This window comes from Sorex fumeus, unplaced genomic scaffold, assembly GCF_029834395.1.
Source record: "Sorex fumeus unplaced genomic scaffold, SorFum_2.1 ptg000098l, whole genome shotgun sequence".
NCBI lineage: Eukaryota > Metazoa > Chordata > Mammalia > Eulipotyphla > Soricidae > Sorex > Sorex fumeus.
Genome location: NW_026606155.1, coordinates 22,552,426 through 22,577,727, shown reverse-complemented (window position 1 = coordinate 22,577,727; position 25,302 = coordinate 22,552,426). Strand labels below are relative to the sequence as shown.

General features: G+C 45.8%; 2 protein-coding genes across 2 annotated transcripts in view; one reads left to right on the top strand and one right to left on the bottom strand.

Annotated features, from left to right (window-relative positions):
• The first annotated feature begins 6,610 nt into the window (after positions 1-6,610).
• Positions 6,611-9,735, top strand: RIOX1 (ribosomal oxygenase 1). Its single transcript, XM_056133787.1, has 2 exons — positions 6,611-8,735; positions 9,396-9,735. Exon 1 carries the CDS (start codon positions 6,640-6,642, stop codon positions 8,545-8,547), a length of 1,908 nt encoding a protein of 635 aa, XP_055989762.1. The 5' UTR covers positions 6,611-6,639; the 3' UTR covers positions 8,548-8,735; positions 9,396-9,735.
• Positions 8,578-25,302, bottom strand: part of HEATR4 (HEAT repeat containing 4) — a 34,458-nt gene continuing 17,733 nt past the window's right edge. The window contains exons 6-15 of the mRNA XM_056133343.1: positions 19,082-19,261; positions 17,308-17,468; positions 16,671-16,775; positions 16,045-16,163; positions 14,804-14,984; positions 14,184-14,253; positions 12,190-12,379; positions 11,431-11,509; positions 10,213-10,372; positions 8,578-8,703 (exon numbers count right to left, since the gene is read on the bottom strand). Of these exons, the coding sequence (XP_055989318.1) occupies positions 8,609-8,703; positions 10,213-10,372; positions 11,431-11,509; positions 12,190-12,379; positions 14,184-14,253; positions 14,804-14,984; positions 16,045-16,163; positions 16,671-16,775; positions 17,308-17,468; positions 19,082-19,261 (1,340 nt within the window). The 3' untranslated portion in view covers positions 8,578-8,608. The remainder of the gene's footprint in view (positions 8,704-10,212; positions 10,373-11,430; positions 11,510-12,189; positions 12,380-14,183; positions 14,254-14,803; positions 14,985-16,044; positions 16,164-16,670; positions 16,776-17,307; positions 17,469-19,081; positions 19,262-25,302) is intronic.

Below are 25,302 nucleotides of genomic sequence, written 5' to 3'. Positions count from 1 at the left end.
TTTGCCTTTTAAGTCAAACAGGATTCTGGTCTCAGATAACTGTTTCGTAGCTCTATTTCAGAGGGCTCTGTGTCTAGCTCCCAAAAAAAGACTGATTCTTTCCATAATCTTTTTTTGTTTGTTTGTTTGTTTGTTTTGGAGGGCTGTGCCCAGGAGTCCTTGAGGGCCTATTGGCATGGTTCTCAGGGGTCACCCACAGTGGCACTGAGGCAGGGGCACGATGTGGTGTTGGAGATAGAACTGGGGTTTTCACATGATAAGCATGCATTCCAACCCTTAGAGACATTTCCCTGGTCCCTTTTTCTTTCTCTAGAAAAAACTTTTAGTCCTGACATATATTAGCATGTGGTTGCGTTTAGTATATGATTTCTATGGGATATAAAAATAATATTTTTATTTCCATAAAATATGGAAAATATGCTATTTCTACTGTGATGCAACTTTTCTCTAACTCCTTAAAAATGGTACACATAAAAAAAAAAGTAGGCAGAACCCAGCAGCTTGGAGCAGAAAAGTGAAAGGACTATGCGTTAATCCAGGCAATCATTTCTGCCCAGAGGGGAAAGGGTGTTGCTCCCTTCCGCCCTCCTCCCTCTGGAAAGAAAGATGGCGGCCACATGGGGGCCTTGTGGACAGCAGATATGAGCCGGGGGTGTGGGGGCGACTAAAACCTCATGGGAAGAGGGGCGTTCTGGTCCGTCCTTCACGCCCTACCGAGGTCACCAGTTGCCCCCCGCGAGCAGCTCTCCAGCACGGCCACGGCCCCAGAAGCACAAGGACTTAATGCAGAACCCAGCAGCTTGGAGCAGAAAAGTGAACGGACTCTGCATTGATCCAGGCCATCAAGTCTGCCGGAGGGGAAAGGGTGTTGCCCCATTCGCCCTCTCCTCTTTGGAAAGAAAGATGGCGGCCACATGGGAGCCTTGTGGACAGCAGGTATGAGCCGGGAGTGTGGGGGCGACTAAAACCTCATGGGAAGGGGGGCGTTTCGGTCCGCCCTTCACGCCCTACCGAGGCCACCGGTTGCCCCCCGCGAGCGGCTCTCCAGCACGGCCAGGACTCCAGAACACAGAAACCAATTTCTTAACTACCTGACTTTCAGTAGAAATACTTCCAGGGTCAATAGGTAAAAGAGCAGAAATCCAAAACCAACATTTAATTCTTGAACCCAGCCGTAGAAAGCAAATCACTTCACAATGCTTTTTCAGCATGTCTGATTTTGGGGGGGGGGGTAAACTCTAAATAATAGTGGTGAATCTTTTATTGAAACAATGAATCTAATCAAAGCAGATAGAGTGTTAACTAGAATTCATCTGCTTCACAGGGACGGGGAGGGGTGGGGGGTGGGGTTTTATTGGGGTTCTTCATGGTAAAAAATAAGTATTGGTAAAGGGAAATGTGTTTGATATTTGCATGACTGAGACATAAACCTGAAAGCTTTGTAACCTTTCCCACAGTGATTCAATAAATAAATTAAAAAAAAAAAATGAAATAAAGCCAGACCCCAGACCAATAGAAAAAAAAAAAAAAAAAAAGTAGGCCTGAGCCGCAGAGAAGGGCCACATGGAGGGCTGGCTCCACAGCTCCTGGAGAAGACACCAGGTTCCAAAAAGAGCCGAGATCACCGGGAAGTCCCAGATGGGGTAGGTGCTGCATCCCGCCTCCCCCAGATGGAACCCCGGTGACCAGAAGCCTCTACAAGCATAGCTCAAGTATGCAGGAACTAGGACTTTTCCTCCAAACCGCACGGCCATGGCCGCGTGACATCTCTGTATATACAAAGTGATCAATGGCAAGTAAATCACCCAACGTTTCTCCCTGAAAATCAGAGTTAAGGTTGGAGCACAGCCACAGCCCCAGAAGCTGCATTAATCCAGGCCATCATGTCTGCCCGGAGGGAAAAGGGTGTTGCCCCATTCGCCCACTCCTCTCTGGAAAGAAAGATGGCGGCCGCATGGGAGCCTTGTGGAGAGCAGGTATGAGCCGGGGGTGTGGGGGCGACTAAAACCTCATGGGAAGGGGGGTGTTCTGGTCCGTCCTTCACGCACTACCAAGGTCACCAGTTGCCCCCCACGAGCAGCTCTCCAGCACGACCACAGCCCCAGAAGTACAAGGACTTAATGCAGAACCCAGCAGCTTGGAGCAGAAAAGTGAACGGACTATGCATTAATCCAGGCCATCATGTCTGTCCGGAGGGGAAAGGGTGTTGCCCCATTTGCCCTCTCCTCTCTGGAAAGAAAGATGGCGGCCGCATGGGAGCCTTGTGGAGAGCAGGTATGAGCCGGGTGCTGGGGGCGACTAAAACCTCATGGGAAGGGGGGCGTTCTGGTCCGTCCTTCACGCACTACCGAGGTCACCAGTTGCCCCCCCATGAGTGGCTCTCCGGCACGGCCACGACTCCAGAGCACAGAAACTAATCTCTTAATTATCTGACTTTCAGTAGAAATACTTTCAGGGTTAATAAGTAAAATAGCGGCAATCCAAAACCAACATTTAATTCTTGAACCCAGCTGTAGAAAGCAAACCACTTCACAATGCTTTTTCAGCATGTCTGATTGGGGGGGGTAAACTCTAAATAATAGTGGTGCATCTTTTATTGAAACAATGAATCTAATCAAAGCAGATAGAGTGTTAACTAGAATTCATCTGCCTTGCAGGCACTGGGAGGGGTGGGGGGTGGGGTTTTATTGGGGTTCTTCGGGGTAAAAAATAAGTATTGGTAAAGGGAAATGTGCTTGATATTTGCATGACTGAGACCTAAACCTGAAAGCTTTGTAACTTTTCCCACAGTGATCCAATAAATAAATTATTAAAAAAAAAAGTAGGCCTAGGGATCCTAAGTTATAGTACAGTGGTAGTGGTCATGCCTCTCATGTGTGAAGTCTTTGGTGTGACCTCTAGCCCATACACTCCTAAAAAAAAAAAAAAAGATAAAAAAACACCACCAGGTCTACTGTTAAACTATTTTTTTAATAAACATCGAGCCAAATAGATTTTACAAATCAGAGAGACAGAGTGATTGGGCCCACTGCTGTATGTGTCTTAGAAAGAAGAGCTCGTTCTATTTGTCAACAATTTTCTTCTGCAAGAAAAAAGTCACATTACTGGGGTAAGTTTTTGAGGTTTTCCTGTTTGGGAGAATTTGGTTATCAAATAGCAATGGTTCTGCTTCAAAGCTTTTCTCCCAGGTTGTGCGCAGGTCCTTGTCAAGAGTTGAGTAACTTCGGCCTCTTGCATTTGGGTTCAGGTTCTGGCTCTGCAACCAGGGATTTGGTGCACGGGGCTTCACACTCTGTGGAGAAAAAGAAACACATGAGTGTAGTCTTTTTATTTTATTTTATTTTTTGCTTTTGGGGTCACACCCAATGATGCACAGGGGTTACTCCTGACTCATGCACTCAGAGGTTACTCCTGATGGTGCTTGGGGGACCATATGGAATGCTGGAAATCGAACCTGGGTCAGCTGCATGCAAGGCAAAGCCCTACTTGCTGTGCTATCCCTCCAGCCCCGAGCATAGCCTTATGAGCAAGGCAGAGCCCAAGAGAAAGCCACGTTTGTGGTAGTTGATCAGAATTGTTCTTTGACTTACTCTAGCCAATAAAAAATGAGCATCTAGAAATTCAAAATCTGACTCTCTTGGCTCACATTAGAACCTCATGTATTTCCCACATGAGTCGTAGACATAGTTGGATAGCAGATTCTGGTCTGTCTCAGGGTCTGAGAGTACCAGCCATGGGAGCATCTGACATTCTTTATCCCAGTCACATACAGAGTCTTGAGGTCTGTGTCATCAGGCCCTCCTCACCCATAAAGCCCAGCTCTGTTTTAGGGCTCTTTCAGGTGTCTGGTGGCAGTGGCACCAATTTCAGTTCGCAGCCCACATATTCTTAGAGAGCACTCAGGAGAACAAAGTGGGCACAGTGGCAAGGACACACTGCTCCTGGGTCCCATCATCCAGGGTCCACAGGTTTTGTCTGAGTTGCCCAAATGATCATAAAAATACATAGAAGCCCAAGGGTTTGTTCCATCCATGGGCACTCAGGTGCCCCACAAGTCTGTAGGTTCTTCAGACCCATAGTCAACTATTCTAAAGTGGAGAATGGCCAAACATATCACATTTTCCTAGAAGGTGTTTGCCTGGGGATTTTCCATCATTATTATTTTGCAGAAATGGTGGCAAGTATGGAGCATTCTTACAACTATGACTAAAGAACCTTATTTCTGAGTAGTGTGACATAGATTCACTTTGTCAACAGAGGCAGGAAGATACTGCTGCTCCATAAACCAATGTAGTAAAGGGCAGGGTTGAGCAGTAGTACTGTAGCACTGTCCTTCCGTTCATCAATTTGCTCGAGCAGACCCAGTAACATCTCCATTGTGAGACTTATTGTTACTGTGTTTGGCATATTGAATACATCACGGTAGCTTGCCAGGCTCTGCCGTGGGGGCAAGATACTCTCGGTAGCTTGCCGGGCTCTCCGAGAGGGGTGGAGGAATCGAACCAGGCTCAGCCAGGCCGGCCACGCACAAGGCAAACGCCCTACCATTGTGCTATCACAAGCTGAGCATGTATCTAATTTTGCGAGTTGAGAAGCCCTGCACATCCGACCAGGTCGCTGTAGAATGTGTCTGTTGCCTACTGAAAACCACTCTCTGTAAAGGCCATTGTAGCTGCCAGTGACATATTTGTGTTCTGAAACTTTTCCCAGGGCATCTGATGCCGGGTTGGCCTTGCCTGCACACATAGCCTATGTGTCAATTAGGAAACTCACTCCTCCACTGCTGCCCCTTCCTGCCCACAGCAATCCTAGAGTTAAGCACAGGGTTTGGGACAAGAATGTCGGTTGGTTTTAGCCCCAGCTCTGGTGCTTGTCCAGATACCTTTGTACAGAGTGGGACCTCACACAATGGCCTTGTCTGATATATTTGCCCTGACCCACTTAAATTTCCATAGGGCATATGCAAAAATTATCTTAATTTCCCATCCCAGGCCATCATCCTATCCAAGTCAAGAACTTCTTTGCCTCTTCTACTCTTAGTTCCTCTGAACTAGGACTTATTTGTTATGCTTGGGTTGTTCTTGCCATTATGAATCTTTAGCAGCATCTATGGTCTCTTACACTAGATATTAAAAGGTCCTCATCCCTTCTGTCCAGAGCATTCCTTTGGAAGGGAAAATACTGCCCCCTCCCTCTAGTGGAGAGAACCAGAATTCCTAGATTATGTGAGAAATACAAGATTGGATCGATATCTGGTTAAGGGTAAATTCTAAAGTTTTGGCAAGCATATGGATAGGAACATGACTGAGGAAAAGGATTGAAGATCAAAAAGAGTCACAGAAAAGGCCGTAGAGTCCATGTCTTCTAAATATGTTCATAATTGCTGACGACACTGGAAACTCTTTTCAAGGGAATTTGGTAAACCTATTAATCATCACAAAAAATGAATTTGCCCTTTGACTTAGCAATTCCATTCCTGAGAATTTAAATGATTCAAATGATGACAGATAATCTTTATGGACAAAGAAATAATGAAGACAGTGGCTATATTTTCAACATTTTGGGAGAAGGGGTCCCATAACCAATGGTGGTACTAGGTACTAGTACCTAGTACCTTCAAGGTACTAGGGCAGCATGTGGCCATCAAACTTGAAATGACTCTCTCTGAGGGGCCCTGACTTACTGTAACTCTCCCCTGCTTTCAATTTTAGCACCTTCTAGCTTACTAAGGTGTCTGTTAAATTAAAAAAAAAAATCTAGATTTAAGAGACAGATTTAAGATTCAGAAGAGATGAAAGATTCAGGTGAGAGGAGTTGTATCTAATGAAACAATTCCCAGCAGTGACAGGGACAGATAGCAAGAAAACAAGCAGGTCAAGGTTAAGTTCAAAGCTTCTTTTTCAGAAGTCATGTAGCCTGCCTTTTCTCTCTCTCTCTCTCTCTCTCTCTCTCTCTCTCTCTCTCAGTCCATAGCCACAACTATCAGTGCTCTAACTTAAACCGACTCTGCTTAAGGATCATTCCTGGTGGGCTGGGGTCAAAACGTGGTTGGGAGCCTGCATGGTAAACGCTCTACCCGCTGTACTATGCTGTACTATCTCTCGGGCTCCTAATTGTTTCCCGAACTCGGGTCGCTCAGAACTCACTCCTGGCACTACGCTCAGCTCAGGAATTATTCGGAGGGCCATATGAGACGCTGGAGCTGGATCTTGTTACTGCTTTTCTTATAAAGATTATCTGTCATCATTTGAATGATTTAAATTCCCAGGAACGGAGTTGCTAAGTCAAAAGGCAAGTTCGGCCGTGTGCAAGGCAAACGCCCCATCCTCTGTACTATCACTCCACCCCCGCCCCATTTGAAATTTTTTTTCCGTTCCCTCCCACCCAACAACAGAATCTTTGTTAATTAGGAAGAACTCCGCGGCTCTAGCGCGCGGGAGTGAAGTTCAGGTGGCACTTCCCCACGAGCTGGTGGGAGCGCGCGCCGGAGGTGCGGGAGGGGGGCGTGGCCAGCAGCGGCGCCGAGGCCGCGCCCCCTTCCCAGAAGGCCCCGCGCCCGCGGCCCGGCGCGCGCCTTTTCCCTGTGCCGGGGCCGTGCGGGGCCGGGCAGGCGGGCTCGGTGGGGAGGACGGTCCAGCTATGGACGGACTCCGGGCCAGCGGCGGGCTGCTGCGGCGCGGGCGGCTGAGGCGCCGGCGCCCGCCGCAGCCCCACAGCGGGTCGGTCCTGGCGCTGCCGGTGCGACCCAGGAAGATCCGCCGGCAGCTGAGGAGAAGCGTGGCGACCCGCATGGCCGCGCTGCGGGCCCAGGCGCTGCCCAGCGAGGACTCGGAGGACTCGCGAGTCGAGTCGGCGGTCCAAGGGGCCGGAGACGCGCTCCGCGGCGACGGCGCGGCGGCGCTCCCGGACGCGGCCCGGCGAGATGCGTACGGCCACCTGGGGGCCGGCGAGCGGCGGGAGGCCTCGCCCGCGGCCCGCGCGCTGCCCCCGCAGCCGGCGCGCCTGGGGGACGCGCAGCCCCCGCCGGGGCGCCTGGGGCCGACCGCGGCGCAGCCACCGCCGCCACCCGCGCGCCTGGGGGAGGCGCCCGCCGCGCCGGCCCGCGTGGCGGACGGCGCGGCCCTGCTCCTGCCCGGCCCCGCGGACGGCGCGGCCGCGGAGATGCCCTGGGACTCGCCGCTGCAGCGCGTCTTGGCCGAGCTGAACCGCGTCCCCAGCAGCCGGCGGCGGGCGGCGCGCCTCTTCGAGTGGCTCATCGCGCCCATGCCGCCCGACCACTTCTACCGGCGCCTGTGGGAGCGCGAGGCGGTGCTGGTGCGGCGCCAGGACCCCACCTACTACCAGGGCCTCTTCTCCACGGCCGACCTGGACGCCATGCTACGCACCGAGGAGGTGCAGTTCGGGCAGCACCTGGACGCCGCGCGCTACGTCAACGGGCGGCGCGAGACCCTGAACCCCCCGGGCCGCGCCCTGCCCGCCGCCGCGTGGGCCCTGTACCAGGCCGGCTGCTCCTTGCGCCTCCTCTGCCCCCAGGCTTTCTCGTCCACCGTGTGGCAGTTCCTGGCCGTGCTCCAGGAGCAGTTCGGCAGCATGGCGGGCTCCAATGTCTACCTCACCCCCCCCAATTCGCAGGGCTTTGCCCCCCACTACGACGACATCGAGGCTTTCGTGCTGCAGCTGGAGGGCCGCAAACTCTGGCGCGTCTACCGGCCCCGGCACCCGGCTGAGGAACTCGCCCTGACGTCCAGCCCCAACTTCAGCCAGGAGGACCTCGGGGAGCCCGTGCTGCAGACGGTGCTGGAGCCTGGAGATCTGCTCTATTTCCCTCGTGGCTTCATCCACCAAGCCGAGTGCCAGGATGGCGTGCACTCCCTACACCTCACCTTGTCCACATACCAGCGCAACACCTGGGGCGACTTCCTGGAGGCCGTGCTGCCCCTGGCCGTGCAGGCTGCCATGGAAGAAAACGTGGAGTTTCGTAGGGGCCTGCCCAGAGACTTCATGGATTACATGGGGGCCCAGCACTCCGATTCTAAGGATCCGCGGAGAACAGCTTTCATGGAGAAGGTGCGGGTCTTGGTTGCCCGCTTGGGACACTTTGCGCCTGTGGATGCAGTGGCTGACCAGCGAGCCAAAGACTTCATCCACGATTCTCTGCCCCCGGTGTTGACTGACAGAGAGCGAGCGCTCAGTGTTTATGGGCTCCCCATTCGCTGGGAGGCTGGAGAACCTGTAAACGTGGGAGCCCAGTTGACGACAGAAACAGAAGTGCACATGCTCCAGGACGGTATAGCTCGGCTGGTGGGGGAGGGAGGCCATTTGTTTCTCTATTACACGGTAGAAAACTCCCGTGTTTATCATCTGGAAGAACCCAAGTGCTTGGAGATATACCCACAGCAGGCCGATGCCATGGAACTCTTGCTTCGCTCCTATCCAGAGTTTGTCAGAGTGGGGGACCTGCCCTGTGACAGTGTGGAGGACCAGCTGTCCTTGGCAACAATGCTGTATGATAAGGGGCTGCTGCTCACCAAGATGCCTCTGAACTGACTCGTTTCTTGCCGACTGCTGTGCTCCCATCACATTTTGGGGGAGGCAAAAATTCTTGTTCTTACTTGATTACTATCAGTGTGCTTACATTTACCTTTATGACTGCTTCGATCTTGCAAGAAGTCTCCGTTGGTCTTCTAGGAAATAAGGCTTCGCCTAGGCACAAAAGTAAAAGGCAGAAGTTGAAGGTAGAAAAAAGGAGCGATTTCTGTATCTCAACCTTGTTCCCTGACCATTTCAGAGTACCAACTTGATCCAGGCCTCTGGACTAAGTAATGTGTGCTGTATCATTCAGCTTGAAACATTAGAAGTTTTTATTTGGAATTTGCATCCTTTGAGTTCTCTTTTGGCAGTTGTTGGTGGGGGAGGGCGGGGGGAAGAGGATGTGTTTGGGTCAGTACTCTATTTGTTATTGTGAGTTTGTGTGAATGGTAGAAAAAACTATTAAAAGTGCCAAAGAATGTTTCCCTTTTCTCAGGCTATATTTTAAGTGGCAGGTTTGAAGAAATGGGAGGGGATTGGAGGAAGAGGAGAATCTGTCATGACAGGTAAAGGGTAACTTGGTGCTAGAATTGGAATTAACTCTCTAACTTTGGGGGCAGAACCATTCCTTTTCATCATGCTACCTAAACCCCAACCAACCAGTGCTGTCAGCTATGAATCTAGTTTGTTTCTAAAGGTATAGTGTTTATGCTCAGTGCTTGCATCCATGGCTGGCACTGTTACCAAGGAGTCAGCATATCACCTAGTTATGCTCTCATAGACATCAGTCAACCAGTTGGTAGCAAGCTGGCCATGAAGGAGGTCTAATATCCAAGTTACTTTCCACTCTCATTTTTTCCTGGCAGTTGGAAGCAATTTATTCAAATCTGGCAAGTGAATATTCTCATGGTTGATGGAAAAAAAGAGCCTGGTGTACCAGAGAGAGCACTGGACTTGGAAGCAGTTTGGTTTGGGGTGGTGGCTAGGAGGCAGCTGTCTGAGTGACCCGAGGTTGATGCTGGATCTGGGCACACAGATTTTGGAAGTATATTTTGCTACAGCTTGATGTCTGCACCTCATCATCAAGGTTATATTTGTAATCTTTAAGATTTCATTAACAGAACTGGTAGGTTTTGTTATGAATGGGAACTTTAAAAGATTTTTTAAGTTGCAAAAGCATCGTTGTACGTAAAATAAAAATGGTGGCTTCACTTTCCATAGATGCCCACTATTGAAAGTTAAGCTTACAAGGCTTTTTCTTTTTAGATTTTTGTGAATTTTTTTTAACCCTTTAAAACAATTCAAAAAAAGCCACTGCATTTATTTGGGTAGTGGGATGGGTTAGGGTCACATTTAGTGGTGCTTAGGGATTACTCCTAGATTCTCTTCAGGGATCACTCGGTGTTGGCTGCACATAATGCAAGGCAAGTGCCTAACTAAACCCTGTACTGTCTCTCTAACCCTGCATTTTTTTTTAAATGGGACCAAAGAGCTTGGACAAGAGGAATAGGGGAGGGCAAATAGAACCCTCAAAATCAAACAAAGATGATGGTGGTCAAAAGGGAAGGAAAGTAATCTTTCTTGGTTCTCATTCCATAGGGCTGCCAACTATTTCCCTAAATATTTAGATCCTGGAAAAGCTTGTTGAAAGAGCCAAGGTATAGGGCTTAACCAAAAACCTACCCTGAAGAGTGTTTTGGAGAAAAGTTTGGAATTTCTGTGGTTCTTGGCCTGCGCTGGGTGGGAAGTAAACACGTGTTGCTTCTCCTTTCACTCTTTTTATGGCTGCTTCAATCTTGACTATTTTCTCTGTCAACAAGTCTTTTTGGCTTAGTGCTTGAATCTAGATCAGAAAAAATTACACTGAACAAAACTATCAACCTGCAAGTCATAAAAGAGTGCTGTGTGCTTCTCAGTAAACGGTTCATAAATGGCTATGCACATTGTTCTGTTGTGATACTGGTTGAGCATTTTTATCCCTGTTAACGAAAGATTTGCTTTAGCTTTTTTGATGTGAAAGGAACCGCCTAAGAAATACCAATACTTGATGTGAAGTTGTTTTTGTGAATTATCTGAAGGAAGATTACCTTTATGAAGTCCTACTTTAAGTGCTTTGAAAAATTAGAACTACTTATTCTAATTTAGGGTAGAGTTTCTTCAGTGAAAGAGCTCAGCTTAGGAATTAAGGAAAATTTTATCTTTATCCAAAAGAACTAAAAAAAAATGCATTTAGTTTATGAGAGAAAATGGGAAGGCAATAGTATTTCAAGAAATAAACATGACAAACTGATTTTAAGGGTTTACCTGATCAGATTAAAAGCTTTTTAGTTTGGGGTTTGGTTTTACGCCAGGCTTCATGATGCCCAGTGTTGGGGTTTACTGCTCTGTTTCCTGTTCTGTGTTGAGGCTCATTCCTGGCATGCTAAACCTACACCTAGCTCATTGAGCTTTTTCTCTGACGCCTAAAAGACTTTTTTCTCTTTCTGTGCTGGGGATTAAACGCAGAGCCTCACATATAAAGCAAAGCACTCTGGGACTAGAGCAATAGTACAGAGGGTAAGGCACTTGGCTTGTATGCAGCCAACCCAGGTTTGATCCCCAGCATCCCATATGGTCCCAGCCCACTAGGAGTGATCCCTGAGATTACTACTGGGTGTGGCCCAAAAGCCAACAAGATTTGAAAACTAAAGCACTCTACTACTGAGATGTATCCCCAATACTATATTATAATCTTGTTTTGCACAGATGTTGTATGTCTTCAAGTGCTAATGTCAGGTTGTAGAAAGTGTTGCTATAATGGGGCAAGGGTTATATATTTAGGGGGAAACTGTCTAAAAGAACTCCTGTAATCCATGAATTTTCTCATGAAGAAACAACTTGTACGTACTTATCTCTGCTTACCCTGTTCTTGATGTTCTGAATCATTTCTTGGTTTTCATCATTTTCTAACTTGAGCACCTTCATTGCCTTATGAATTTCTCTGAAAGATAAGACTTTTAGATTGTTCTTTCTATCCTTAAAGATGGCATGGAGGTTGTGTGAGTGGAAAATGCAGAATTTGTGATCAGAAAAGAACCCTGAATTCCAATTCTAACTCCAGTTTTGCTGACTTTCAAAAATAGTATGATGGTTAGTTTATACAGACATTGTATAGTTGAGATCTATTAGAAAATTCTACTAGTTACCTCTTATGAGCAGCTTTATAACATGTACTACACATGTCATCTCACTAATCCAGCAAACCCATAAGGTAAAACTACTATCTGAGTTCGAAAAGTGAGCTCAGAAGTTTTAAGTAACTTACCCAAATTCACATTGATAATATGTTTGATTGGGAGTTAAAATGTCTTTTTTCTTTAACTCTAAAGTTTCATCACTGAATAGGAACTTGATAAATGCTACTTGGTTAAACAAATACCTTGAAGCCACCTGGGATGAAGAACAGGTGCCTGAACCACATACTTCTGACTTTCAATCTAATTTAGGCTAATTTCAATCTTAATTGTTTTGTTTCCCACTTGGGTAAATAGATGAACAGCAGAAGTGAACCTGCATTTTTTAAGACATTGGGCGGCCTGGAAAGGCAGGTTTATAGTCTGTTAACACAAGGATGGAAGAACAGCGTGTAAGGTTGTGGCAGGAATCAGGTTCTTTGCTTACTTTACAATAGCATCATGTTCCTCTAGCAGAAGCACATGTAGGAAGGTATCCCTGACCTCATTCCCCTGAATTTTGAGGGCTATGATGCTACGGCAGGCTTCCAGTCGTACACCTGGTGGCGATTCATAGTGCATAGCCCAGAGCAGGAGGTCTGTCAGCTGGGGACTCACTTGACCAATCTTTACCATTGCTGCAGAAATTAGAGGGTAAAAAGTTCCACAGTCACTTAGGACTAAGCTATATCCTAGAAGTCAGGTATAGGCAGCCCTTTAGTAAATCAAGTATTATAAATGCTAACCTAAGTATTTTGTCTAGAGAGTCTCTTTTAGATGACAGTTACCATTAGAAATGATGGCCAGAAGACTGGAGCTATAGTACAGTGGGTGGGGTGCTTGCCCTACATGCAGCTGACCTGGGTTTGATCCCTGGCATCCCATATGGTCCCCCGAGACTGACAGGAATAATTCCTGAGTCAGTCAGGAGTAACTCCTGAGAATCACTGGGTATGGCCCAAAAAGACAAAGAAAGGAAAGGAGAGAGAGAGAGAGAGAGGGAAAGATAGGAAAGAAAGAGAGATGACCATTCGAAAGAGAACAGAAACCAGTTAGAGAGTAGAAGGGCATTATCTCTCAAGGGCTCCTAGGATGGTATCTCACATTCTTGAGTCCATTAGAATATGAGAATACACATATTTACCTTTTTGTCTAGGAATGATAATTAAATCAGATAACTCAGAAGACCTGTCTATATAAAGCAGATTCATCAGGGGAAGGCAAAATTAGTGAATAGATTACCGAGAACTGTTTCTGTTAGGTAACTGCCAGAGACTCAGAGAGAGAGGCACTGGCAAAGATCCCTAAAAAGAAACAAATTGGAAAGCAGGGAACCAGGGAGCTAGCTCAGTATTAGGATCATGCTCTCCAAACTGAAAGGCAGATTTTTGAATCTGGTCTCACTGAGTTTTATAGTTGAAACTTCAGAGAAAGCAAGTGTATCTAATAATGGAGATCTTATGTTAACTTCTAATTCTGTGCTAAAAGGGGTTTTTTTTTGGGGGGGTGACATATCTGGTGATGCTCAGGGCTGATTCCTGGCTCTGCTCAGCAATCACTCCTGTCAAACTCGGGCTACTATAGGGGGTGCTGGGAATCAAACCCAGGTTGACTGCTTACAAGACAAATACTGCTGTACTGTGTCTCTGGCCCCAACTTAACCTGATTTTATTAGCAGGGCTGTCTTAACCCTTTTCCTTAACAAGTATGACAGAACTAAACTCAAGATTCTTGTTTGTTTGGGGGCCACACCTGACAATTCTCAGGGGTCATTCATGGATCCTGCACTAAGGAATTAATCCTGGCAGTGCTCTGGCAACCATATGGGATGCTAGGGATTGAAGGAACTGTGTGGAAGGCAAGTACCCTACTTTTACTATCTCTCTGGCCCTGAAATCAGGATTTTTCATTTATTTTTACATTAAAAAAAAGTTTGGGGGCCACATATGGCAAATCAGGATACTCCTGGCTTCCTGGCTTTGCACTCAACAGTCACTCCTGGAAGAGCTTAGGGGATCATATGGGATGCTGGGGATTGAACCAGGGTCAGCTGCATGCATAGCAAGTACCCTACCCACCATACTATCTCTCCAGGCCTGTTTCATTATTTTTTTTTTCTTTTTGGGTCACACCCAACCATGCTTAGGTAACTCCTGGGTCTGCACTCAGGAATTGCTCCTGGCAGTGCTCAGGGCGTCTATATGAGATCCTGAGGATTGAATCCTGTTGGCTGTGTGCAAGGCAAACACATTACCTGCTGTACTATCACTCTGGCCCCTTAAATTTTTTAAAAGAAAAATTTCTCAGGCAAGGAACTTCTAAAGAGCTGTGATCATCCTTTTCCCTACATTCCACCTCATTCCTAGAGAAATGCTGGAATCATCTATACTGCCATATGGGAATGTATCTGAGGTTGAAGAACTGGGGTCACTTTTGTAATACCTTGAATGGCAAAGGCTTTGATTTTCCAGTAAGGGTCTCTCTCTATCAGATTCAGAAGGCATGTACGAACCTGGAATGGATAAAAGGCAGTTCAATGGCAAAGAACAAAGCAAGAATAAGCCAGAGGCAGGGAGGCCTCTTGTTTCAGATAAAGTGTGCTTTAACTGAAAGATTAGTACTAGAGCCTAAAGTACTAACCTGCAAAAATAGTAAATTAACTAAATTACCTCCATAGATTGATGTCCTCAGCTCTCAGATCTGTGACTATATAGCTCCTTTTTTGTACCTCTTCCAGGTTTCCCCAAAACAACTAGGGATTATAACTTGAGTCACTGGAGTTGATCCTCAAACCCCTCAGTGCCCATGTACTAAAGTAAGCTAGTTGACTGAGGTGAGAAGTGAATTCATGGATGTGTTCCAGAGTACAGTGTGGACTGCTTCAATGATAGGAGCCATATGTGATCCTGACTATTGATGTGGCCTGTCCACCCCCTATCTTCCTGATTCTGGTCTCGTGTGTCCCGACAGAATGGTCACTAAGACTGAGTACAACAAGAGAAGCTCAGGGGACTGGCCTCTGGGAGAATCAGGTAAGATGGGAATGTGTTTCCTTGACTTACCATCTGATCGTGGATCTGCAGGGCACCAGCTGCCAAACAGGCTGCCTGCCGAACTGCCACGTACTCATCAGAGAAGCAGTTTAGGAAGTGTGGGAGAAGCTTGGCGGTCATGAGCTTGAGCCTGCCAATCAGGGTGAGGGCTTTCACACGGTCTTGGGGAGTGCCTTGACTCAGCTTCACTCTGTAAGCCGCAGACATTTTTATTTCCCTTCTTAAACTTTGGCTGTCATTCCCAGCCCTCTTCCCCCCCGCTTACTCTCGCTACCCTTGGGATAAAATCCAACCTCTATGAGCTCTTGAATGATCTGTCTTACCCTTTTCTAGTCAACCTTATGCCCATTAGGTTATATTTCAGCAGGTAGAAATCAACTGTCAGATTTACTTGAACCCCTATTACCTAGCAATCACTAGGTACTAGGCTGAATGACTGAAAAAAGAAACTGAACATCAAAAAAAAAAAATAATTGGAATACCTTATGACTGAAATCTAATCATGAACAGCTTCGTAATGGTCTATCCTACCGTGAACCAATAAAATTGTTTTCTAAAAATGGAAAAAAAAAAGAGGAAACTGAATATCTTGTCATAGACAAGGCCACTTCTTCACTGCCTTCAAATGTGCCATGCTCAGTTTTGTACTTGAGCTCCCAGCAACAGGTTTTTCAAATCCTTCAAACTTCAAAACAGTGCATGATACCTTGGGGGAACTCAACTGATGAATTGTTAGCCACATGGTTCGTGTCTGTAGAGATTGCTAACATTCATTTTTTTGAAAAATTCCCACAAAGAGACCTAGAACAGTGCTGAGCATAGAGAACAAGTTAACATATGGCTGACTGGCTCCCCAGCCACCAGGACATGTTTTTGTTTTGGAGCCACAACTGGTGGCACTGGGGCTATTTCCAGTAAGTTGCTTGGAGGTGGCTCCTAGTTCCAGGGAAGATGCAGTGCCTGGGAATTGAACCTGCATGCAAAGTATGCACACCAGCCCTTTGTATCCTTCCTCGGTTCCCTAGAAACTTTTGTATTATCTTTTGGCCACACCTGGCAGTGCTCAGGGCTTACACCAGCTGTTTCAGTCACTCTCCTGAAGGGACTCGGGACCATATGACGTGCTGGGAATAAAAACTAGGTCGACTGCATGCAAGGCAAGTGCCCTACCCGCTATACCATCTTACTAGCCCCTCTTTCTGAATACTTTCTGAAAGAGAAGTTTCTTCATTTCTGTGAGTAGGTCTTACCTGATTGCGTCATGTACTTCCTTACCAAGCTTCATTTGTCCCAGAGCATGAGCAGCTGTTTGTCTCACCTCCTTATTCCAGTCACTCCACATTAGATGGATAAGCTTATGTTTGATATCCTATCAATAGGTACAACAGTACCTTTTATTGTTAGTGGTGTACTCAGCACTGTGTTAAAATATTTCCACCCATAACTTACTCTCCCCCAAACAATCCAGTGAGGCAGAGATCCCTTCATGGATGACTAAATGAAGGCTCAAAGTCACTTACCCATGGTTGAACTGTTGTGTGCTGGAGCCAGGACTCAGACCTGAGTCTGTTTTCTAAGTTCCTGCTTTGACCCACAAGGTACCATACTAACCAAGGTACTTGGAGGATCATTTTTGATGCTGTGGGTTGAACCCAGATTGCTTGTATGCAAAACAAGTACCCTGCCTGCTGTACTCTCTCTCTGGCCCCCAGATGTGGGGTATTTGAGAATAATTCTGGGTTAGGAGTAAGAGGTAGCAGTATAGGGATAGTATTTTGGTACCAATGGGATTCAATAGTAGCAAGTAGCGGAAGAGCTTACTAGCCTAGTTTTGCTTAGGTTTTCTGTTGTGGGGAGGGCTAACGAGAAGACTTACCAAACTGACATCTTTATTAATCTGGGCGAGAACTCGGCAGGCCACAACCCGGTCCTTCCAGTTACCACTGTTCAGCTCTATGGCCAGCAAGGTGTTGATCAGTGTCTGAGGAAATGGAATAGTTCAGTATTATGTGAATATTCATTGTTGGGAAGGGGGGGACAGTGAAGTTTCATCCTAACATGGCATCCATCATAATGTCACAAGGGGACATGAGATGTTCATTTTTGGCAAAAGAAAATATTGGTGAGGGCTGGAAAGATAATATAGCAGGTTTGCCCTTCATGCGGCTAACCTGGGTTCAATTCCCAACATCTCATAGAGTCCCCTGAGCACTCCCAGGGGTAATTCCTGAGTGCCGAGTCAGGAGTAATCCCCAAACATCATCAGGTGTGGACCCCGCACCCCCCCCCCAAATGGCAACCTACTTTTGATCTTTCAGCTGTTGTCATTCCCTAATATATATGAGAATACACACACACACACACACACACACACACACATTTCAGTTCACCCACACTTTAGATTTATCTTGTGCTTGAGATCATCCTACTCAACCATCCACATTTTCCCAACCATATACACTGACCTCAAAGACCCCAAACTTTTATTTTCTGACCCTGTAATGGACACATACTGTCTTCTTATTGAGATAGCGCAGTAGCAAACATGAATGCTGCTCGATGTTCTTGTCCTTCTTGTTAAACAGCTGATAGAGGATCCGCTTAATCACTGGGTATGTGGCAACACCTTCCAGAGCCAAGCACTGAGCCGCAGCCCAACTGTTCACACTGTTACCTGCCACAGCGGGGTAGAAAAAGGCATCCAGAATGGCAATGTGTCCTCACCTGAGAGTAGAAAGCCTGGAGTGGTGGTTATTTATTGCTCCTCCCCTCCCCATCCACCATGTCTCCCCACTCCCAGCAGGTGCGTCTCTTAGATCTTGGTCTTATTTCTGGCCAAGCCATTTTGATTGTGTTACTCCAACAATGCATGTGGACAGTACCTGTAAATCACTGTGCAAAATGTGCAAAAAACGTTTTAAGTGATATTCAATATTGTTACTTCGTTTTTAAAAATAAAATCCTGTTTTATAAAGGCATGTGGTTTCCCTGTGTTCACTGCAGCACCATTTGCAATAGTCAAGATCTGGAACCAGCCCTAGTGCCCAACGAGAGATGAGTACATAGAATACAAGAGAATAAGACTCAGCTATAAGAAAGAATGAAAACTTGCATTTTGCTACATCATGGACAGAACTAGAGGGTATCATGTTAATAAAATAAGTCAGAAGGAAAAAGACAAATACTGGATGTGGTACTCCAATGTGCACATATGTAGTAAGAGTAAGCATATGTAGTAAGAGTGACTCATATGTGGTAAAAGAAAGTAGGCAAAGGACTAGATAATGCTCTGTAAAAACAAGCCCTTAGCTTCTGATACCAGAGTGGGGTGGGGTTTGGTGGGTTGGGGAGAAAGGAGGACGAGGAGAAGGGAATGAGTAGCTGAGAAGGGACCCAGGGACTGGTGGAAAGATACTGGCATTGTGGTTTTGGTACAGTAATGTATGCTTAAAGCATAAATATTACCACTAATGTAAACCAGGTTACCTTAATGATAATAAAATTTTTATTTTACACTTTTAGGTTTTGGGGTCACACCTGGCGGTGCTCAGGGCTTACTCCTGGCTCTGTAATCAGGGATCACTCCTGGCAACACTCAGGAACCATATATGGTGCTGCTGGGAACTGAACTAGGATTGGCTGCATGTAAGGCAAATGCCTTACCTCTTCTATTATCTATCTTGCCCCTATGCTAATGAAATTCTTTTTTTGGTTCTTGGGCCAGACCCTGCTATGCTCAGGGCTTACTTATGGCTTAAGTATCACTCTTGGCAGGCTCAGGAAAGCATAGGGGGTGCCAGGGATCAAACCCAAATTGGCATCCTACTCATTGTACAATCTCTCCAACCCCAGTAATAAAAATTTTTAAAAGGGATATGTGGGGCTGGAGCGATAGCTCAACGGGTAAGGCATTTGCCTTGCACGCGGCCAACCCGGGTTCGATTCCCAGCATCCCATATGGTCCCCTGAGCACCGCCAGGAGTAATTCCTGAGTGCAGAGCTGGGAGTAATCCCTGTGCATCGCCGGGTGTGACCCAAAAAGGAAAAAAAAAAAGGGATATGTGTGATTTCTAGTCAACTGGACCTAGGAAACCCTTAGCTCAGGTACATTTAGTAGCAGTGTACCTATTTTGTAAAAGTACATAGAAAGAGCTAATCTGATGATTCTGACATAATCTCATGTAGACATTACAGAGATAATAGTGGAAAAGAAAGAACTGGGGGAAATCAGTGTGAGATGCCTTCGGTAACCAATATTCACAGGCCAGTAGTATTGGAATTACTAACCTTTCAGAACGGCTGTCTGCATAATATCCTGGGCAAGGGGGTTATGCGACCGTATGGCACACTGGCATAATGCTGCTGCTAACTGCACATTGACATTCGTATCACTGAGAGTAGCTTCCAGGGCAGGATATAGAACCTCTGGCAAATCCTGGCGAGGTAAAGCTTTCGTCTCCTTCCTGGCTATAATCAGAAGAAAGCCAGGTAAGAAAGGAAGGATTCTTACCTCTCTCTGGAACGGCTTCCTTCCTGTAGCTGCAGGGTGGCTAAACTCAGTCTCATTTGCAAGTGCTTGCTACTTACCCTTCAATGTTGCTGAGCAGGATCCTGCCACAGGCAGGCTTTTACAACTCACTTCCATTGATCTCGGTATGCCAATTCCTGATCTTTTGCTTGTTTGGGGGCCACACATGGCTGTGCTCAGGTCTTACTCCTGGCTCTGTACTCAGAGATAACTCCCAGCAGTGCTGGGAACGGGGGTGGGAGTGGGAGTGGGCATAAGAACCATATCTGTTGCTGGAGACTGAACCCAGTTTGACTGAACCTTAGCTGCTGTACAATCTCTCTGGCCCCAATCTATTGTCTTCTGACCTCTTAAAAGGCCATCATTTCTTCAAGCCAAAGAAGAAGGTGTCTAGTTACATTATGGTGACCTTCCACAAGTTTCAATAATGAATATAAACTTTTTTTTTTCTGGTGAGGTGGGAAGGTGGCTCCCAAACAGTGCTTAGGGCCCCCTTTTTTGTGTATTTGTAACAATAATAAAGTTTAGTTAATATTTTATCTTTCACATAGTATTTTTTATAGTCACTCATTCGGTCTTCCAACTTTCATTGAAATAGGGGAGGTACGGACATCTTTTTTGTTCAAGTGTTCAGACTGTTAAGACTTTCATAGGCCACAGATAGCACCAGTCTGTATGAACATCTGTCAGGACATCAGAGGGGAGCAGGATTTGCCAACAGAGCAACATCAGGCATTTATTTTGGCCAGGATTCTTGAAGAGGTTTATGTAACATTCCACAAAGACTTCTGGAATAGCCGAAGATTAAGGATTATGGAATCCACTCTGGGGACAACTATTATATTCTACAGAAATCTCTCTCTTTCTTTCACTCTTTCTCTTCTCTCTCCACTCTCCTCCCAGTACTTGGAGAGTCATTCTTGGCAGTGCTTGGGGGACCATGAAGTGCCAGAGATTGATCATGGTCACCTATGTGCAAGCCTGCACTACAGCACATCGAACTATCTCTGTCCTATCTTTTGTAGAATCTCCATGGATATAATCCCAGGACCTATAAAGGGCATGCCTGGTAAATTTCAGAGCATTCAGGAAAGCCCAAAGTTTCCCATCCCTATCATCTAGTGCTACTTAGGCCTTACTCCTGACTCGGGAAGACGATATGGGATGCTGGAGATTGAATCCAGGTCAGCTGTATACAAGGTACCTTACCATGTCAATGGGCTGTACTATTCATTTTCATCACAAGCAGTGTTGGCTATAATAAAGTTTCTGTCATCAGGTTACCAGGGAAAGAGGTGGGCATTTGACCAAAGTTCATATTCTCCATGAAAAGAAAAGGTTTTGGGATTCTTGTGGAGGCCTGGAATAATCAAACAACAGAAATGTCTGGCACACTGGTCCAAAGCCATTGTGCTGGCTATAAGCAGTCTCTGGAACCAGAGGGAGTGCACAGGTCTTCTAAAAATTGAAAGTGTTAAGGTCTGGAACAATAGCACAGCAGAAAGGGCATTTGCCTTGCACGCTGCCGACCCGGGTTCAATTCCCAGCATCCCATATGGTCCCCTGAGCACCTCCAGGAGTAATTCCTGAGTGCATGAGCCAGGAGGAACCCCTGTGCATTGCCGGGTGTGACCCCCATATCCCCCAAAGAAAAAAAGCAAAAAAAAAGTGTTTATGCTCAGGATAAAACTGAATTCTATCTGGGCAATGTACTTCCATAAAGAACAATACAATGACTCCTGGTGGCAAAGGTAACCAAATCAGAGTGACCTTGGGAAAGGTAACCCATGCCCATGGAAACAGTAGCATCCAGCCAAATTCCAAAGCAACCTTGCTGCTAACATGATTGATCACAGAATCCATGTGATGCTGTACCCCTCAAAGATCTAAACTGGCTGAAAAGTATATATAGATATTTTTCTTGTTTGAAAAAAGGAAAGGGGCTGGAGCAATAGCACAGCAGGTAGGGTGCTTGCCTTACATGCGGCCAACCTGGGTTCAATTCCCAGCATCCTATATGATCCCTGAGCACCACCAGGAGTAACTCCTGTTCATTGCTGGGTGTGACCTCAAAAGCAAAATAAATAAAATAAATAAGGAAAAGGTTTTGCAAACTCTGTCCAAAACTATCGTCATTTTCTGGATAAATAATTTGAAATTCAGATAATAACTGACTTCATAGTAAGCAGTAGAGCCAGATCTGTTACTAACATTTCAAAATTTTTTTGGGGGGGCCACAGTTGACAGTGCTCAGAGCTCTGTGCTCAGGGATCACTCCCAGCAGTATTCAAGTGACCATATGGGGGTCCAGGGCTCGAACCCAGGCCAGTCGCACTCAAGGGAAGTGCCCTGCTGGCTGTACTATCTCTTCAGCCCCACTTTTAGAATTTCTGATCATCTGCCCTTTTACTACTGTGGGCCACTATGCCATCAGTTAAAGAAAGGCAAGGTGGGAACTTTAAGGCAAGAAATAGAGGTCAGTCGAGTATTTTAAGAAATAATGAGTAACATAATGTTATTTGGGGAGGAAGCAAGACAAATACCAATCGAGACCCCCAGCATATGTGAAAGGGCTCACAGGAATGACCTAGGAGAAGACAGGTGTTCTTTGTGTTCAAATGTGAAAGATAATGGGACAAGGTTACAAGGTTATAATAGTGGTTCTAGCACAGTGGATAGGGCATTGGCCTTGCATGTGGCCGACCCGGGTTCAATTCCCAGCATCCCATATGGTCCCCTGAGCACCGCCAGGAGGAATTCCTGAGTGCATGAGCCAGGAGTAACCCCTGTGCATCGCTGGGTGTGAGACTCAAAAAGCCAAAAAAAAAAAAAAGAAAGAGAGAGAGAGAGACAGTACAGCAAGCAGGGTGCTTGCCTTGCACATGACCAACAGGGGTTCAATCCCTGGCACCACATGTAGTCCCTTGAGCCCCAGAAGGAGTGATCCCTTAGTGCAGAGCCAGGAGTCAGTCCTGAGCACTTCATGGTTTGTACCAAAACCAAAACCAAACCAAACAGAAAAAGAGGTGTGTAGAGGGTACATAAAAGGAAGGTGCTTGAGAATCTCCAGGCTCTAACGGAGGTGGAATGGGGGATGAGTGAGCTCTTCCCATCCCTCTGTTCTTCCAGGAACCTGGCAGTCATACCCATGAACTGTCTCTGGTGCCATATAAGCTCATTAACAGGTCATGATCCAGAGATTTATAAATAAATCTCAAAAGAGAGCAACAAGCTTCAGAGATGCCTCTGGACCCCAAACTCACCATCCGGTGAAAAAATTTAACTTCTACTATATCACCCCATCAAAATTTTAGAATTATGGAATGCATTGCCACATTTGCAGCTGTGTGATAGCTCATACTCTACACCACAAATAGCATATAATATTGGAGTAGCACTGCACTGTAGCAGTGTCCTCCCATTGTTCATCGATTTGCTCGAGCAGGCACCAGTAACATCTCCATTGTGAGACTTGTTACTGTTTCTTTGGCATATCAAATACTCCACAGGGATCTTGCCAAGCTTTGCCGTGCAGGCGGGATACTCTCGGTAGTTTGCTGGGCTCTCCGAGAGGGACGGAGGAGTAGCACACAATATTGGATGGGATGTAAAGTAGAAGGCAACCAATCTTGATCAAGAAAATATTAACACATGAGACTTAAACTGTAATATGTTAGTAATCTCATACAAGGGCCTAGTTGCTCCGGGTGAGATATAACAATCTTCACGCTTTTTTCTAAAAAATGTTTTCTGATAGTTTTTAGTGAATGATTCATAACAAGCAATGCAAAATAAATTATTTAAGGCCTGCTATCAAGGAAGGCGTGGGTGGTGATTGGGAAAATTGGAAATAATGGTGGTGGGATTGGTGTTGGAATATTGAATGTAATGAATCATCGTGAACAACTTTAAAATAATAAAATTTCAAAAGAAGGAAAGTTTTTGAACACAAAGGCAAGAATAAGCTCTGAGCACAAGCTCATGGTCAGGAAAAAAAGGCAGGGGGCAGGGGCTTGAGGTACAAGCAGAGTGAGTTGTTTTTAATTCTTACCCATTACAACCAGTCTGTAAACAACACCTCAGGAAATTAATGTCTGCTCTCAGAGATGGAAAAACTACTCATTTTACTGTTGAATGCTGCAAAATGTTAACTCAAACTCAGTGGGGTAGTAAAAGAATCATATAAAGGTGATTGATCCATTAGAATTTGCTGTAATAATTTAACAGAATTATTTGTACCCACAAATTAAATGGAAATTCTTTAAAAAATAAATACAAATGCCCATATAAATTAACATACATTTTAAAATTCACAGAAAAAGAAATAGAATCTCAAACTATAGTCCTTGATTATTCTGGGATATGGCATAGGATGGGATGGCTCAGACACTTGGAAGGGAGTTGGATGAAGAAATATTCCTCTCTGTTGACTACATATTGGTGGGGAGCAGGTTTGGGGCCACACCTGTGAGTGCTCAGTAGTGACCCCTGGCAGTGCTCCAATGATCATGTGTGTTGTCAGGTTTTTTTTTCTTTTTCATCTTTTTTTTATTATATTTTCAAAATTTTATTTTTGTAAGGTTGTTCACATTATGATTATAATCACTATTTCAACACCAATCCCACCACCATTTCACCTTCCCAACACCATTATTTCAAATTTTCCCACCACCATTCAAGCCTGCCTGCCAGGGGCAGATGCTAGATAATTTATTTTCTATTGCTTATTATTAATATTTGTGGCCACACACTTCTGGAATTCTAAAATTGTAAATGGTTGGTGTACAGAGACATCTCTGTACGGAGCTAATTCATTTTGAGATTCATTTGGGAGTCTCTGGATCAAGGCCTTGATGCACTAAAATGGTACCTAGAGGCAGATTGTGGGCAAGACCCTGAGCAGGCAGAGTCATGGGAAGGGACGGCCAATCTCTGCTGCCACCATGTGGCCAGGAGTCTTAGTCCTTGAACCCGCGTACCTGAGTTTTGCTTCTGGAAGCTCGTGGCCATCAGGGTTTCATCTGGAGCGGGTGGAGCTGGGACACCCACTCCATCTGAGATGCCCTGGTGGAACTGGCTCGGTACCGGGTCCAGAGAGATCTCCCATGAGCTTCTGTCTTCTGGGACTCCCTGCTATGTCTCTGGATCAAATGGTGTTAGGTATTTGAACCAGGGTCAGTCACATGCAAGGCAAGTACCTTACTTCCTGTATTATCTTCTGGTCCTAGACTCTATTTTTGAAATTTCTGAGATATAATGAATTATACTTCAAATATTTTTGAAATAAAATATTTGGTTACTATGAATAAGGTCTCTCAAAGTGTGAACTTCTCAACAAGCTACTGAACAAACAAAATAAGATGAAATGTAGCACAAAAGTTATGGGCTCAGCAGTCAAGATTTCGTTTTCTACTTTACAGGCCATTCCTGGCATGAACTCAGACCACCAGTGACAAACCTGGCAATGCTAGGCGGGAGGACATGTGGGGATGAAACCCAGGGTCTCACGCATACAAGGCATGTGCTCTACTACTTGAGCCACATCCCTAGCCCCAGAAACAAAATTCCCATCTCAGGCCTGGTGAGACAGTATAGTGGGTAGGGTGCTTGCTTTCTATGTGACTGACGCCAAGTTTGGTTCTCAGAACACCATATGATATCCTGAGCACTTCCAGGAGAGATCTCTGAGCACAGAGCCAGGAGTAAACTTTGAACAACAGAGATGCGACATAAAAAACAAACAAATAAATCCCTTCTCCTTGGTGGGTTCAATCCTCAGCACTGCATATAGTCCTCTAAGCTGTGATCCTTGAGCACAGAGAATCAGAATCAGAAATAAACCCTGTGCACAACAGGTATGGCCCAAACTCTTCCCTGCAAACTAAAATAAAATGTTTTAAAAAAAGGAGCCAGAGATCTAGTATATCAGATAAAGCTCTTGTCTTGCATGCAGTTAATCTAGGCTCCATCCCCACCGCCC

What these genes read in the sequence shown, in the direction of transcription:
- RIOX1 (XM_056133787.1), top strand. Translation starts at nt 6,640, where the DNA reads ATGGACGGACTCCGGGCCAGCGGCGGGCTGCTGCGGCGCGGGCGGCTG.